Source organism: Eublepharis macularius, chromosome 2 (genome assembly GCF_028583425.1).
Source record: "Eublepharis macularius isolate TG4126 chromosome 2, MPM_Emac_v1.0, whole genome shotgun sequence".
In the NCBI taxonomy this organism is placed as follows: Eukaryota; Metazoa; Chordata; class Lepidosauria; order Squamata; family Eublepharidae; genus Eublepharis; species Eublepharis macularius.
Window position 1 is genome coordinate 191531832 of NC_072791.1, and position 18213 is coordinate 191550044.

At 41.7% G+C, this 18213-nt stretch overlaps 1 protein-coding gene across 4 annotated transcripts in view; it reads right to left on the reverse strand.

The window, feature by feature from the left end:
• The window catches only part of RBMS1 (RNA binding motif single stranded interacting protein 1), a 197258-nt gene that overhangs the window by 24730 nt on the left and 154315 nt on the right, over window positions 1–18213 (reverse strand). For all 4 annotated transcript variants that reach the window (XM_054970474.1, XM_054970473.1, XM_054970472.1 and 1 more), the window contains exons 5-6: window positions 1539–1696; window positions 170–249 (exon numbers count right to left, since the gene is read on the reverse strand). In XM_054970474.1, the coding sequence (XP_054826449.1) occupies window positions 170–249; window positions 1539–1696 (238 nt within the window). The remainder of the gene's footprint in view (window positions 1–169; window positions 250–1538; window positions 1697–18213) is intronic.

Consider the following 18213-nt stretch of genomic DNA (forward strand, 5'->3'; position numbering starts at 1 on the left):
TTAACAAGTTAATTTGTTCACATAAATGGACACAGAGGATCAGCAGGACAACCCCATGTGTTCAAGGTCTACAATATGAACTGGCCATGGCTGTCATAACCATACTGATTTATTCTAATAACAAGAACCACCCTCAATGTTATAGCTCAGAAGAATTCAAAGAACATACCAGAAACCCCGGGTGGTGTTTTAATGAATTTTCCATTAAAATGAGCAATCACAGCTTCACATTTTTCTGTTGATTCCATCCTGTATAAAAAACAAAACAGATAATTAATGATTTAGACATTTTGCTTTCTTACTTTGTGAGTCCGTACTCCTTGATGGGGTCTCAGACTCTCACTGTACAACCCATCTGTATGGAAACTTCTCCTGTTCAATTTGGTGCTTCACTGTATTCAGCCTTCAGGCCCTGTGCAGTTCACACCATTCTGCATGTATAAGAAGAAACAAGTGTGGTGATTATATGTTTAAGAAAGAGACAAATTTGGGATCAACTCAGCTCTTTGTATCTGATTCACCCAGACAGTCATACGGTATGAAAATATAGTGGACACCTAACAAAAACATCCAAACTGGAACCAAGTTTTGCTAAAGTTCTGTAATTACATACAGCAACTAATGAAAAAAAGGAGAATTAGGCTATCAAGTACAAAGGTTATGTGATGACAGTATTTTAGCTAGTACTTTCTGGGTTTTGGCTTTTGTAAAGTATCACTAAGTATTATATTCAACTAAAAAGGTAATTTTTTTTTAGATATTTCTATTCAACTTTGTTCCGCCATTATTTGTCCCAACTTATTTTATCTCCTCACAATAACCATCTGAGGTCTGTTAGGCTGAGAGTGATTGGTCTAAGATTACCAAGGGAGCATCCATGGGAGAATTGGGGTCTGAAACCATGTTCTCCCAGATTCTAGTCCAACATTCTGACCACAATACGACACTGGCACTCGCACAGAGCAAATAAAGGTTAGAAGTAATCTGCACTAATGATTGCTTAACTGTGGTGAAATAGTATTAAATAGTCCACTATTGCCCTTGTGCAGGTGGCAGTCTACATTTTTAATTCTAAGAAACCACTTATATTTAAATCTTACCCTTGTTCCCTAGCCCTCCTTCCCTAGCCCTTGTTCCCTAGCCCTCCATAATCTCTCAGGATCCCAAACACAATTTTTTTATAGGTATATATATTTAAAGCACTTTATAGGTATAGGCAGAACTGTTCAGTCTTTTCTATTGTGTTCATAGCTAACAACACAGAAGTAATAAGATAACAATTGTTCAGAACTTGGCTGTATTCATTCTTAACATCTGCAGTTTTTCTGGATTTTTTTCTGGATACATTTATTTGAATTATAATAAAGGTAACAGTGGTATACATACTTGACCGGTCAAAATATATTTCATCAGATGATCAACCTATAGCACCCTTGTACTCCTTTTCACAAAGTTTCCATAACTTTTTATTTTTAATAGAACTGCTACTATTTATTAAACAAAGCTTTTTCAAAAAGACAGCTAAGTTATCGTAATACCTTGCAAAGCCAACTCCGCGACTTGTGCCATTGGAATCACGAAGTATTCTTGTAGAGATAACTTGGCCAAAAGGTTTCAGCATATTCTCAAGCTCTTGCTCATCCATTGAAAGTGGCAAATTGGAGATATATAAGTTAGTTGGATCCTGCTCTTGTTGCTGAAAAACAGTAAAAAAATTACCATTTAGTTTTCAGAGAAAAAAACAACTGGGATTTTAAACGTAAAATAGCAACCATAATCTTCATGAGGCTTACTCTTTCACCAAATAAAAGTGACTCCAGCAACAACACCACAGGCAATAAACCTTTAAATCTGAAATATCCAACAACAGTCTTTTATATTTCACTGGGACAGCAATGAAACTCCTCTAGAATAGTGGTTGTGGTCAAATGTATGATTGCATCTATTCATTGCTACTGCCATTCACAACATGAAGCTCTTCCTTACTGACAATATAAGTCATTATTGTATTTACAATTATAACCAAAGAGAAAACCAAGCATAAGGGGAAAACAAAGTATAAAAAGGAAAGAATTTCTGCCACAATATTTAGAGTTATAAATTAGAGATGGGCATGAAATGGAAAAAAATGAAATTTGCGTTTCGTGTTTCATCACATTCCATGAATCATGAACTGTCATGAAATTGTCCTGTTTCCTGAAACGATTTGTTAGTTTCATGATTCATCAGAACCCAGGGCACTTCAATGCCCCCCTTCATACCCAGAGATGCCAAACTCGAAGGGAGACTTCAGCCACCCTCACCCAACAAGCCAGCAAGAACAAATGCTTTAAATAAGAATATAAGCAAAGAAAATTAAAGAAAAAAAAGGTAGGCCTCAGTCAAGCTAGGCCCCAGAGCCAGGCAGTGCCCTGAGACTGGGGTTGGGTGGGGTGGAGGAAAGAAGGCACCCTCATCCAACAACTTTCCCAGCAAGGCCAAGAGCTGAAAATAAGAAAGGCTTTTCAGTCTCTTAAAGCAACAGCAAATCCAGCCAAAAGCTCCCAATTCCACTCTCTCACTCCAAATCCCAGAAGCAGGTCCTCTCTCCCCCTCAGTCTACTGGAACTGAAAAGCACAAGGCAGAGAGCTGTGCCTTATATAAGAAATGCTCATATAGAGCTGAAGAGGAGGTTTCTGGTTGGCAGACAGACCTGCCTAACAGGGTTTGGAGGGATGAGATTGGTGTTCCCATGGCTACAGAAGGCCTATCTCCTCAGTTGCCTAGGGGATTAACCCCTCTGCTCCTGCTGTACAGGACAGAATGGAAGCTCTCCAGTTGGTAGGGAGAGTTGACTATCAAGGTTATGTGGGCTAAGATTGGGGTTTCCAATGGCAACAAAAGGTCTGCAGACATTCTGGGCCTATGTTGCCTAAGGAATCAATGGATCGGCGCCAGCCTGTCTGGCATCATGATTCATTCACGTATCGAATGAATCAGCCCCCAAAGTCGTGAATTTCATGAAAACTGCGGCCTCACGAAACATGTTTTGGGAAACACGAATCAGCCCGATTCGTCACAAAATTTGATTCGTATTTCAATTCGTGCCCATGTCTACTACAGATGGAAAGTCTTAGTAGGCTGTTTTTTAATAACAGAAAAAATTATCCAAGTAGTAGCTAGTTACTTAGGAACCAGGTTACCTGAACACTGGGGAAAAAAACCACTTGGGATATGGTTTCTATCTTAATTTTTCACATACTAAAGGGATTGGGAAATGTTACCCTCATGTGCTCACTAGGTGAGGGTAGGGGGAACTGAAGGCACAAAAGGGGAAAAGTTGGGATGTGTCTCTGTGTGTAGCCTCTTCTGCTCCCTAAATGAGATTTCCTTTTCCCCAAATTGGGTCTCTGTTTACAGTTGACAATAATCAATTGTAACAGGAAGTCATTCATAAGCCCTTCTGATATAGCACTGTTGCATGAATTGGTGGTTTCCAAAACTAAAATACCACCACGCGCAAGTACCGGCCGGGTCTGTGTAGAACTGCCTCAGTCTTATGGTCCCCGACTCCCCAGCATTGCTTTGGAAGTGCAGTATGATTATGTTGAAAGCATACCGATCACAGAATATGAATGCTCTGTGACATAAGCTTTAGATTTTTAAGCAGTTCACGCATTTTTATTATTAAAAAAATAAAAATATAAAAGGGTCCCTAAATCATTAAACATAAATATGCTTATTGTATTAGATTATCCAGCTTCATGGAATAAATATCAAAACAAACTTTCTGTATAATACCCCCATTGGTGTAGTTCAATAGGAAACAGGATACCATTGCCTCAGTTTATTTGTTTGAATCTATTTTTTTCTTTCCAAAGCTGTTTATAGAAGATCATTTTGCTGTTTATAGAAGATCATAATAATTCTTATTGGAAGTAAGTTTTTCATCCTAGCCATGGTCAACAAACTGCTTTCTAAAGGTCTATTGAAAATATACTCCCATCAACAGCAAGGTTATGATAGACAGCATGGTTTTTAAAAAAACATAAAAATGCTGCTGCTGCTTTGTACGTCACACATTCATTTTGTTATTCATTACATTGGTTATTCCCTTACCTCACAGAAAGTGCATTTAGGTCTCCTTTCCTACATCTAGTATCCTACTTTTATAATGTCTATAAATTTTATGGCACCTAATATATGGCTGGGTGGCATTTTAAGTTTAGCATTTATATAACCTGGATTTCAGTTTGTTGAATCCTGAACCAAGTTAAAAATAATTTTGCACTTTTAACCTGTTATGTGTTCTAGCAACTCTACCAAATTTTAATCAATGTATGATTTAGAAAGCAATACTAAGCAAGTCTACTCAGTAGAAAGCCCTATTTTGTTCAATGGGGCTCACTTCCAGGAAAGAGTTCTGAGAATTGCAACCAAAAAGTACCTGATAGTTTCTCACACTCTCCACGGCCTGTACTCCTCCTTTTCACAGGAAGAGAGTTTGGCTACTATTACGGTACCACCCTAGGCAGAATTTTACCCTTCTAAGTCCACTGACTTCAATGGATTTAGAAGGGTTAACTCTGCTTACGATGGCATTATAAATGGCTTGGATCAAGGTATAATTTATCTTCTAATGTATTTCTTGTTGATTCCAGCACCACTCATTCAATGTAAGCTTTTTTGATGTTTTGTTTTTCTGTCTTTATACCTCTGTAGTCTAGCTTTCGAAATTTGATCATCCTTTGTAACCAGTTTTTCCTTCCAGCTGCTATATTTCCATTTTGTTTTTCATCTCCTGCCCCATTTTGCTTTTCAAAGCTTCTGCGCCCACCACGTAGCTTCATTGGTTTTCTGCCATTTCCCATTTCTTTTACAGATGGGAAAAGCTTGCAACTGAGCTTGAAATAAGAGTTTGAAACTTCTGTGTGTGTGTGGGGGGGGGGGAATCAGGTTTCTCAAAGCTCCCATTTAATTTAGCTTTTCTCTGCACAGTACCTACCTAGCCTGTCAAAATCCATTGCCTGGATCTAAAGATTCTGCTACATGCCTAGAATGTTTCAGCCCACATAAGGTGAGACAATGACACACTCATTTCTACTCCTCAAAACAGTTTTTGGATGTGGGACACTGGACTTTATGCAGCGGGTATCTTTGGATCCAAGGCTATGTTGATAAATCTTTTTTCCCTTCTCTCCTGCCACCCCTACCACTTTTACTTGTATCCCAAACTTCTTCCAAGGAAGGCAGTACAACATACATTATTCCTTCTATTTTATCCTCATGTTAGGTTGAAAAAGAGTGATGGGTACAAGGTCATCCAATAAACTTCCTATCAGAGTCGGGTGGGTGGGAGGAGGGCTAAATCTCAGATCCTAGTCAGATACTCCAACTAGTATACCACCCAAGATCCCCCCTCCACAGGACATCTTATATATTAATAGCCAAGTGGCCCTGATCCGAGGATACTTATATTCAGTAATTGGAATCGACAAGAAAGATCTTATATCCCTGAAAAATGCCCCACAGTTTGCAGAAAAATCTGAAATCTAAAAAAAAATACACTGGAGGTTTAAAAAAAACCCAAAATGTTTAAAATAGCTCCTGTAGCTTTAACCAGATGCTCTCAGTGATGTTACTAGACAACCAAGTAACAGATCAGTATTCCAGGCTTGGTTTCTGTCAGGAAAAGGCAGCCGGTGGGGGAGGGGGGGCTTGTTCTGGCCTTTGAGGGAGGACTCACTGGAATCAGGTCCAGAAACAACCACCACATGACCTGATACCACGTGACTTGCATGACTCACTCAGGCCTGGCTGCTTGCTACTGCTCAACAGCAGCCCCCCATAAAGCCAGTGTAGTATAGTGGTTAGAGTTTCGGACTAAGATGTGGGAAACCCAGATTCCACTGTGCTGTGGAAGGTCACTGGGTGACTCTGATCTAGTTACACACTCAACTCTCTGGGTTTTCATGAGGATAATATGGAGGCAAGGAGATTGTTGTAAGCTGCTTTGGGCCCCGTTGTGGAGACAGGCAGTATATAAATGAAGTAAATTAGTAAATACAGATGAAGATGGGGGACAGATAAAATGTAAGTTGTCTAATGGTTCTGAAGGAGAGAAGGACATAGGGAAAGGTGAGCATATGGGGGCTGCCAGAAGGAGGGAAAGGAAATAGTGTGGGGAAGGGGATATAGGGAAAAGTACCCCAATGAAAGGAAATAAGTGTGGGGAAGGGGATATAGGGAAAAGTACCCCACAGAAGTCCTTCCAGGTTCCCCTCCAAGAAACTGGGCCTAGTTCAGCTGGCATCATGCAACTGGGCCATTGGGGAGAGGCTCTGTGGGATGGGAAGGGGTAAGGTGAAAGCAGGGGGACAGAAAAGGCAGATGCGAAGGAGAGAAGGAAGCAGGAAAAGGGGGATAGGCTATGGAGGGCAGGGAAGGGAAAGAGGACCTGGTGAGGGAGGCAAACATGAGATGCCCCCCACAAATCCTAGTGGGACCCCTACTTGTAAAATTCTATTACTCATCTTGGACCGCTACCATAACAGATCAGCAAGGGTGCCTGGTACGTTGACAAGGCAATGCCAATGGGTTGCTCTGTTGCTTGTGCGGCATTTGAGGCCTTCAGCACGTTTTTGGAGTGGGCGGCCATGGAGCGTTTAGGATGCCCCCGAGTCACGCACTATCTCGATGACTTCCTCCTGGCGGGGCCAGCTGGGGGGCCAGCCTGTGCAGATAGACTTGCGGGCTTTCAGGCCCTTGCCACGGAGCTCGGAGTTCCCCTGGCCAAGGAAAAGACTAAAGGTCCAGCGGCCAGGCTCACTTATCTAGGGATTGAGTTAGATTCAATTGCGGGCTGCTCCAGACTTCCCCTAGCCAAGCTTCAGGCCTTGCAAGGGCTGCTTGAGTCCATCTTGGTCCGTCGTAAGATTACCTTAAAAGAGTTTCAATCCCTGCTCGGGCACCTCAATTTTGCACACAGGGTGGTTGCCCTGGGCAGGCCCTTCTGTGCTCGGCTAGCCAGGGCCACCGCTGGGGCTTCCTCCCCTCATCATCACGTCAGGATCACGAAGGGCATGAAAGAAGACCTTAGAGTCTGGCTGTCCTTTTTGTCAAGTTACAATGGTGTGTCCTTTTGGCAGGATGCAAGTGGCATGGCTGCGGACCTTCAGGTCCACTCTGATACTTCAGGTAGCGGCGGCTTTGGAGTCTACCTTGGGGGGCGGTGGTGTGCTCAGCTGTGGCCTGGTAGATGGAGCGGGTCGGGTTTGACCAGGGATCTCACTTTCTTAGAGTTATTCCCAATTCTGGTAGTGGTGGTATTATGGAGGGACCAGTTTAAGAATAAGAAGGTGATCTTCTGGTGTGACAACATGGCGGTTGTCAAGGTCCTGAACAGGCAGTCATCGCACTCTGAGCCGGTAATGCGGCTAGTGCGCAGGTTTGTTCTGGTGTGCTTAGTCAATAAATTTCCTTTTCTGTGAAGCACGTAGCAGGCACTGATAACAGCATCGCCGACGCATTATCTCGCTTCCAGACAGAGCGGTTCTTTGCCTTGGCGCCGGGAGCCCGCCGAGACCTGGATCCCTTCCCTGAAGACCTCTGGAACCTTGGGAACGCTCCATAGTGCAGGGAATATTGTCGTCAATTGCTCCATCTTCCTTGCAGGCATACAGCAGGGCTCTGTCCACCTTTTTGTCCGTATCTCAGTGATGGGGGGGGGGGTTCAGGCAGCTTGCCTACTTCAGGCGGGTTGGTTCTTCGATATTTGGCTCACATAAGGGACAAGGGCTTAGCCCCCAGGACTATGAAAGGTCATTTGGCTGCTATTTCCTTTTTTAGTAAAGCCAGGGGATTCCCTGATTCCTGTGATCTGTTCACGGCCCGCAAGGCTATTGAAGGTTGGAGGAGGTCGTCGTCCCCCCCGCCTGCAGATTGTCGTCGTCCTACAACACACCGTATCCTGGGACGACTAATAGACTTGCTGCCCAATATTTGTCACTCAGCATATGAGGCATTGCTATTTGAAGCTGCGTTTACTCTGGCCTTTTTTGGGGCATTCAGAGTTGGGAACTGGTTGCTAAGTCACGACGAGAGGCCTCTGGAAGGGCCTTGAAGGTGGGGGACGTCTCCCTGGGAAGCTCAGGGGTGTCCATTCACCTCCGGCGGTCCAAGATGGATCAGCAGGGGCGGGGGGTACAGTTTGCTTTGGGTGTCTCTGTTCATGGACCATGCCCACGCCGGGCCTTGAATGCCTATATGGCTGCCTATCCTGCAGGAGATGGATTCCTTTTTGTACACTGGGATGGCTCTCCCCTATCCCGCTTTCAATTCATTAGCGTGCTTCGGGCTGCTCTGACAGCGGGTGGTTTTCCAGCCAGAGAATTTGGGGTGCATTCATTCTGGATCGGGGCTGCCACAGTAGTATCTCAGATTGGCTTTTCCCCGAGAAGTGTGCGAGCAATTGGCCGTTGGAGATCTGGCAGTTACAAGAGTTATGTTCGTCCGACGTTGGTTATTAATCCTTCTTCTTTTTAGTTCCTTCAGGTCAGGGTACGCGAGTGTGGATCATGGGCCACAGCATCGTTTACTGGGCTGCTCGTTACGCGAAGGCATCCGGCTGGGGACGTGACTTGGGCCTCGGATGAGGTGTCACCATCGACTGGTTTGGATCTAGAGGGATGACCTGGGCTGCATTGCTGCCTCGTTTTCTTCGTTTGGCACGGAAAGTGGGGCCACCAGACGCAGTTGTGTTGCAGCTTGGAGAGAACAACCTGCCACGGAGGACAAAATTGGACGTTTTGGAGAGCATGCTGTGGGACTTGGGGGTGTTGCGGGAAAGTTATACGAAGATGATAATACTGTGGTCAGGCCTGCTAGAATGTCGTATTTGGAGGGGGGCACAGGACAATGGTAAGGTGGATTTGGCCCGACGGAGGCTGACTAAGGTGATAGGAAGATCCGTCTTGGGGGCTGGGGGGTCTAGTGATCGCGCACCCTGACATATCTTTTTGCCTGGAGGCCCTGTACCGCCCAGACGGTGTGCACCTGTCCAGCTGGGGACAGGATCTCTGGCTGCAGGATGTCCGAGATGCAGGGTTGGGAGCATGGCGAGGAGCCATTTCGTGGCTCCTGTGGCATTTTTGGGCGTAGGCCACCGATCCCTTGGGGGAAAACAGGGCCTGCGTGCACTGTTTCCCTGTAGATGGGGATCCCCATAAGGGGTCTTGGACCAGGCTTTGTAGTTGTAAGCCCAGCTCGGGGGCCAACAGAGCAAGCCTGTGTCCAGGTGATGGGGGAACCACTCAGAGGCTACCGCCCAGTGTGGCTCCCTCAGCCGTCATCCCAGGGTTTTCCCCTTCTCAGCAGGCATGCTGAAAGGGTGAGGAGTCATCGGCTGGCAGGCGGGTCAGCCGATGTGGGATCCATGCCCTACGCTGCCATGACTCCTACATTCTGTAATCAATAAAGTTGTGGCCTGTTTTTTCCAAACCAGCGTCAGCGTGTTATTTTCTTGCTGGGTGAACCTGGCCATATCAAGCTGGGCACGCAACCATATTCCACATGAATATATGTGCTACTATTCTCTCTTCGTTATAGAAGGGAAAAAACTGTTCAGCTTTCAATCTTATAAGATGCACAGAATATGAATCCACACATGTGAAATACATACAATTTGTGGGATTATTATACAAACAGTTATGAAATGTAAGGTCAAAGTGACTTTTGTGTGCCTTGGGTCAACCAAGAGAATCCAGTTAGCATTTGAGTGAATCAGTTCTGGGAATACAACGAACTTAAGTGCTGAATGCCCAGTTACTCAAACTGCACACTATTTGCTTACTATTTCAGTAAACTGAGTGTAGCATGTGTTATCCATCAACAGAAACAAAAAAGTGGCGCATTATAGCATTCTCATATAGGAGGAAGATATCTTGCACATTGGGCTTTTGCCATTATAAAATTAACTTAGCACTAAAAAGCTTTTTTTCAGTATTACAATCTGTTCTCTTATTTTACTGTTCTCAAGAACAAACACAACCAAGTGAATTCTCTTCTCTATATATATGCCTCTTGTCTTCCCAGGCACTAAGGAATTAAATATCTAACCCCGATAAAAGCTATGTTCATCATTTATAAGAACTAGAAACAAACAGGTATAGGAAATTACTTTAATGTAGAAAAACTGGAGACTGGGAGTCCTACATGATGTAAAACTCTCAGTCATCATCTGAAACTAATTAACAAAAATTCCCTGTGTAGGGAACTGTTCCTAACATGCAAGGGGAAAAAACCTTGGCAGCATGATAAGACATCTGTTTTCTCTTGTTCTGCAAAGATTCACAGCTAACAGACAGCCATTCAGAATCACGGGACTGAAGTGGACAGTATGGAAGATCTTCTACCAGAAGGGAACAGTGTTCATGTATACTACTACAAAACATTCACGTAATATAAACATATAAATCTGGCAACCCCAGTCAATTAAATGTACTCAAGCACACACAGGTATACAGCTAAGTAAAAATTTATTTACTGAAAACATCTGTACCCCGCCTTATCTCCTCAGACTCAAGACAGCTAACAAAGGACACAAAGACATCGTAGTCATTTGTGAACAAGAAATAAAAGAAGGCACAGTTCAAAAATTCAGCCCGAACCATTTATTCTTCATCAAATGCACTCTGGAATAAAACTGTCTTACACGCTTTCCTAAATGCAGCCAGTAAAGTCACCCGTTATACCCACTCTAGTAGGCCATTACAGTGGTGGGACCGACCAAAGGAAAAAGCCTATAACCTAACAATTGCCACATGGACAATCCTGCCAAACAGCAACTCAAATAATAGGAAAAAATACACAGCTGTGTCCTCCAGATACCTATTCAGCCCTTGTGCTGAATTTGCACTGGCACAGCACAGAAACTTCCCTACTGATGGCAACCAGGGATATGTGTTTCTTCCTCCTCCCCATCTTCAGGAAACTAGAAGCGGGAGAAGGTAATTTGCGGCTGGAGTAACTAAGCACAGACCTCGTTTCTTCATCAGGCACTTTATCCTATTATTTTTCAAACGTTCATGGGAAGTTACAGCACTTTTTTTTAAAAGGCACAGCAATAAACTTCAAATATAAAAAGCCCAATAAGCTTTCTGCCCAGTATTTTATTTTATTTATAGCCTGCCTTTCCTGCTGAGGCTCAAGGCAGTCTACAAAATATAAAAAATCGGAAAGACCGTAAGACAACCAATGAACAAGGCAACTGGACTAGGATTACAAAATTAAACAAACCATCTACGGCAATGTATACTATGAACAATACAGAAACTGCATTAAAAAATAAAGATAAAATTTTAAAGCAGGTGATACCTACAATAAATATTGCTGTGGACTGCAAATCCTATACTAGTATAAAGATGCTACCCTGCCCCCCCCTCCACATCCTGGGCTCTTCCATTTTGCCTCGTTTCAATCTCTTTGTAAAACTGCCCTATTGAACATTACTTTTTTGTACATTGCGTGGAATGGCAGACGTATGGGTTCCTGACCTCAATGTTAAAATTCCATTTCTTTATGTACGCAACAGGTGCTCATAGCAACATTTTCACATGTGTAATCCTTAAGTAGGAACTTGGCTGTCCAGTTCTTTCATCAACTACACAAAATAAAGGCACTCCTGGTTAAAGTCTATGCAAACACACAAAGGGAAACCCTCACCCGGAGGAATACAAGAGCTGTATATATACAATGTATTTAAGGTGACAAAGTGTTAACGTTACAGAATATTAAAGTGCTAAACGCAACACTCTCAATGTGCAAATTCCTGCCAATATACAATATTATTAACAATAACAATTCATACAACAGCTCATATATACAGCACTATAATCCTAAAGCATATCAGGGTATCACGACAATAAATCCGGGAAAGAGTAATCCAACAGGTAAGTCCTTGTTCATAATATTATTTCAAAATGTCTCATATATTTCATTTCTTTTTTGCAGGTATTCAAACAAACAGCGGATGATGTTCAATACTGTCCAAGCCCAAATTGGGGCCGGCTATTAGATGACGCAGATTCCATCCCGAAGGACTTCCTCAGGGGCGTGGATGTCGTCCACTGTAGAAATTACCGCATAATATGCACACAATTCACAAAGCCCGGAGACGGAGGAACTAGCTTGATATGCTTTAGGGGTATAGTGCTGTATATATGAGCTGTTGTATGAATTGTTATTGTTGATAATCTTGTATATTGGCAGGAATGTGCACATTGAGAGCATTGCATTTAGCACTTCAATGTTCTGTAACTTTAACACTTTGTCACTTTAAATACATTGTGTATATACATCTCTTGTATTCCTCCTGGTGAGGGTTTCCCTTTCGTGTTTGCACAGTTCTTTCATCAAGCAGACGGCGCAAATTTAATACCCACCAGACTCTTCAACATTGTGCCTGAGAATCAGAATTCTGTTCCTGAGTAACTATGGCATCACATATAATTCCTTCCTCTTAAGCAAGCTTAGCAGATTTAAAAGGATGTTGGAGTAAACTCTAAAAAGGCTGCTGGAGTAAAGACAAGCAAGTAAAACACCACGAAGACCCATAACAATTTCATGGATTAAGGGGCAGGGACAGAAATGGAATTTAGCAGCACATCCTCTACTGCCAATCCCTCTCCCTTCTGAGCCAAATGATTATATGGTGAGCTCAAGAAGAAGAGTCCGGGAAGCACTGACCTTAGAGGATGTGCAGAACGTGGTATACATCTGACCCATGCCACAACGTGCATCTCCTTTAAGACCAACTCCCTAAGGTTAACCCTCCACTGGACCCCTTCAGCAGGGCTAATCTCTGAGAAGTTGATTTGAAGAGATGAGGACTGGAGGCCACGGGTGAGAGAATACATAGCCCCTTTAAGTCCAGTTCCTTTAAATGTGAAATTGTCAGGATGAAGGGAAGCAAGGCCCAAATTCCCTGCTTCCCTTTGGCTTTTCTAAACTCTAAAATATTTTAATGTGGTTTTATTACATGTTACCCACTCTAAGCCTGCTTGCAGGGAGACAGAACTATAAATTTAATAAGTAAAATAAAAGATAAAATAGTTCTAGTCAGTCAGACAGCACACATGTACAGTCCTAAGCACCTGCTTGTTGTTTCAGCTTGGAAATTGGTGCATGTGTGTTCTTTATAATGTTCTTTATAATGGTGGTGATGGGGGTCTCAGAACACAGTATCTTGCCCTATCCTTCCTTCCATTTAAGCTTTAAAGTCGGACATAATAATCTCACAAATTATTATAAAGCAGTTGTTTTCTGTAGCCAAATGTTTTATCTCTTTAATTGCATTTAAAATTGTATTTTAGATTTTGCTTTTAGTGTGAACTGAGTACTCACTGGTGGTTTAGAAGCAGCAGGCTAGAAATTACATGCCAGCATGTTTTAAAATTGTATTTTGTAATGATTTTCAGTAAATAGCTAACTTTTAGTGAACAAGAAATCAGGTGTGACAATACTATGAAAATCAAATCTTGCATATTAGGAGACACAATCAGAAAGAAAATGTCGACAAAAAAAAGTTAATGTTGTCTTCCAATATTTTAAGCAAGAATGGAAGATACAGTCATATATAAACAGGGAGATGTAGGAAAAAATAACAAGTTTATTTACAATTGCTTGCTTGGCTGTTTCATTTGGGATTTTTTTCTTGCCACTTTCCCAAGAGTGGTACATGAATATCAACGTATATTTTGGACAAAAGATGCCCATGTAGTATAATATTATTTTTGTCTTCCCCATGATCTTGTTTCATAAACAATACTCACTGAGGAACAAGGCAGGAAGCAGCTCTCTCTGAAACTGGAGTTTTGAGCACATTGAAGGGATTAGGCTCAAGCAGTTTCTGTACTTCCAACTCCACACTGGTCACAGAAAATCTACTGCTACAAACGCCTTAACCGCACAAGGTCCCTCAATTCCATTTTACTATGGAATCATTTGCGCTGTTGCTGTAAAACTCTCTTTAAAGAGACAAATGGTGTACCATTCAATACCATTCTTAGATCGATGTATGTACACAAAAGACAGCCTTCGCCTCACGATTATAGTAGCATTCAAACAAGACAAGAAGCATGGCTGAAAGAAGCCTTTATGTCTTGCCAGATCATGGTACAAGAACACAGTTGAGCAAATTTGAAACAGAGTTTCTTTTCAGTTTCTTAGAATGGAGACATTCCTAAGTGCCTTTTGGACAAGAAGACAACCCTTTGTATGAAGATGTCATTCAGAGCTTTGTTAAGGAAACAATATGGTGAAGTGTTAGGAGGCTCTAGATCCATTCTATTAACTTTATTTGAGGGGACCACAACAAGCTCAAAAGCTTACGCATGAAAAATTAAACACAAATTATTTGCAGAAGTACTTTTAATTACCATTAAGCTACTTTATGCACACGGCAATTAATACTAAACTCTCTCTGCCATTTGTACATTATGTTAATATGGATGTGAAGTGTGCTGGGGCAGATAATGTAAGACTAGAGGTACATACCAATGGTGCAGGAGTTCATACAACAGAAAGCCTGTCACAGAGTACGTATCCCTGTAAGCAGGGCTTTTTTTCAGCGGGAACGTGGTGGAACGGAGTTCCGGAACCTCTTGAAAATGGTCACATGGCTGGTGGCCCCGCCCCCAATCTCCAGACAGAGGGGAGTTGCGATTGCCCTCCCCTCTCTCTGGAAATCAGGGGGCGGGGCCACTGGCCATGTGACCATTTTCTCCCAGGGCAACCCACTGAGTTCCACCACCTCTTTTCCCAGGAAAAAAGCCCTGCCTGCAAGTGCTCTGTGCTAGACAACTGGTCTGCTAACATTTTACAAAGGTCATAACACAGTCTATCAGAAAGAAAGATGCAACATCAGAATGGAAAGTAAAATGCCCAATTCAAGTTACTGTAACAAATTCCACTGATAAATCTAAGGTGTACCCATAAAAACCTCCACCCCAATTTCTAAAAGCACACACATGTATATTCTAAGAGGAGTACTTACATATAATTACTGGCCAGACAAACAATAAAAATAATCTTAATATTAACAAACACTGTCTCCTGAGATGATATGGTTGTCATCTGGAAACTTGACATTTGTGCATTTAATAATTATTTTAATTAGGATATAATTCTATTTTGAAGGGGGGGGGAAACCAATCCTAAAACAAATTGCATTGAATATAAGTTAAGACACGACATTAAAGAATGAGTAAACTATTTGTGTTTAAAAGGCGCAGTGGTTAAGTGGTTGGGCTGTAAATCAGCACTCTGCTGGTTCAGATCTCACTACTGCCATGAGCTCAGCAGAGCTTTGCTTTTTTATCTTCCACTTGAAGCCAGCTGGGTGACCTTGGGTCAAGTCACAGCTCTTCCAGAACTCTCTCAGCCCCACCCACCTCACGGTGATTGTTGTGGGGATGATAACAACATACTTTGTAAACCACTCTTAGTGGATGTTAAGTTGTCCCAAAGGACGGTATACAAATTGAATGTTGTTGCTGTTGTTAATTTGTGTTCTACCATACCTTATTCCATTTTTGATGGATAGGGTCTTAAAACTATGCCAGTTGTTGACTACTATTAGTTTTGCTGTGGTCAACAAATCAATTATCCTGTAATTATAAAGGCCTGAGAAATGATCTTTCAAAAACAAAAACAGAATGTTGGATTTAATGGTTGGTTGTACCCTACCATTCTATTTATTTTGCTTATGACTTTCCCCCAAAACATACATACCTAGGTCATTCCTACCACCTACACCCAAAACCTATCATCTCCCATGGTAGTGACAGTTGTTGTTTTAAATTCTATTCAACTTTAGAGGAGCAGCAAAGAATCATATAATAATTTTACTTCATGGAACCAGAAACAGGAAAAACAAACACCCTATGCTTGTGTTGTGAAAATGTCTGAACAGTCAGATCCTTTAAAACATTAGCCTAACATTTTATCCTGAAGAATTTTGAAAGCATTACCCACATCAACATCTTTTATTATTAAAAAAGATACTCCTTTGACAATAAACCTTTTGACCTCTGAGTAGTAAAGCTACTAATACTGATGCAACTTCAAAGACTTATCTTAGCCAGACAAAACAACTAATACCAACAAGCATATGCACTGGAACATTGTTTCTTGATATAGGTTAGTAAGCAGCACGCTCAAACTGAGAGCCTCCTACCCATTATCTTTTGCTGCAAGTGAATATCTAATATTTTAAAATGTGGAGGGCTATTATATATCAAAGCAGTGTTTGAAACCCTGACCTTTTAGAACTGCAATCGGCTAAGAATCCCTCAAAATGTACAAATATAAGAGAGGCCTGAGTAAATTACTTTTATATATACAAAGAGTAACCTTCTATTATACATATCACATTTTAGAATGGTCTACCTTGATGTCAGTATAGAGAGGTGGGGAAAAGAATTAAATGCACATTTCAAAGTTTAAAAAAATCTGAAGAGAGACTATTGATGTTTCTTCATAATCTTTACCACTAAAACATAAAACGTATTCTCTTTGCCACTACAATTTATGAAAACATAAGCTACATTAAAAATCCTAATTTTGGCCTCCATGATTACTTATATACTAATTAATTATGCACACTACCACTGCACTAAGGTAGTCCAATACACCAAATCACACCGTAAAATGTTTACTGACGTCTGAAAGGACAACTGTGCAACATCAGTATAACTTTACTCCCCAACTTAGTTTTTATGTTACTTTAGCAGCAGGGGAGTAGTGCCCTCCCATCGTAAGAGCCTCTGGACTAGATGGGAAAAGTCCATGTTGCGGTTCTTCTTCATTCAGTTCCTCCTCTGAAAACTCAGGATAGTGTCACTGTAGAAGGTGCTGCAACATGTCTTCTTTAATCTAGTCCTAAGCTTCTACAATACCCAAACAGGTCAGGATATGATGGGTGTTATGGCTCTTATGCAAACACAGTATGCACTCAAGAGGATACATCTAGTACTGCTGGATGAGAATGCTGCACCACAGTGGTTAAGTGGCTGGGATGTGAATCAGCACCTCTGCTGGTTGGAATCCCACTACTGCCATGAGCTCAAGCAGCCTTAGTTAAGTCACTCCCCTCAGCCCCAGCTGTTTTGTGGGGATAATAACAACACTGACTTTGTTCACTGCTGAGTGGGGCATTAATCTGTCTAGAAGAGCAGCATATAAGCAAAGTTATTATTATTATTATTATATAGGGCCAAGTAATTTGAAAAGGCATTTGTGGAGTTATAGCATACTATTAGATTGAGCCATTGTAACTGAGGTGTTGTTCTCACCTACGTCTACTGATGGCAGCCAGGACTGAATGCTACTGTATACAATAAAAAGAAGTTTTCACATACCAAACATAGCTTTCTCTGCATGCCATAAACCGTTCAACTCTACTCAGCTAGTTCTCTGTGTGAAGTAAATAAGTTTCCCTTTCTTCCTCCTTTTTTGTCTGCTGGTAGGAATGTAGCAACTCAGTCTAAATGACTGTGGAGTTAGATGCTTTATCTTTACCACGGGCCATAAACAGTGTTCATAATATAAACACCACATGCTTCACTCAAGTTAAGATATATCTCTACGTCTATATCTAGATTTAAAAGAATTACTAATTGCCTTTTAAAAATATATCCTGCACAAATCAGTAATATAACTGGGAAAGCTTCCAGACACTGATAATTAAAAAGAGATTCAAAAGTACATTAAAAAGGACTATAAGATCAGCAATAAAGCCACTGACATAGCAGACCTAGCTTCAGATTTGCAGTGACCCATGAAGCTAACTGGGTGAACATGAGCTAGCCAATCTCTCTTAGTCCAATCCTATCTCACAGGTCTAGTCTGAGAATAAAATGCAAGAAGGAAGAATCGTGGGCCTGCCCTGCCCTTCTTAGAGGAAAAACAGGATAATAATGTGACAGATCTGAATATTAAAATCCAACAATTAACTTCTCTCTCCCTACAATTTGAGAAATTTAAGGAAAGAACAGTTACGTAGTCAGCGGGAGAATAGAAAGTTTGGGGGCAACCCACAATTTCTGGAACACACACACAGTTGCTTTTAAAACCCATATTAAGGGATTCAACAGCACTGAAGCCAACTGTACAAGAATTCCAGTTTTTGCTTCATCCATACATTTTACTGTCCCATACAGATATTAAATATTATG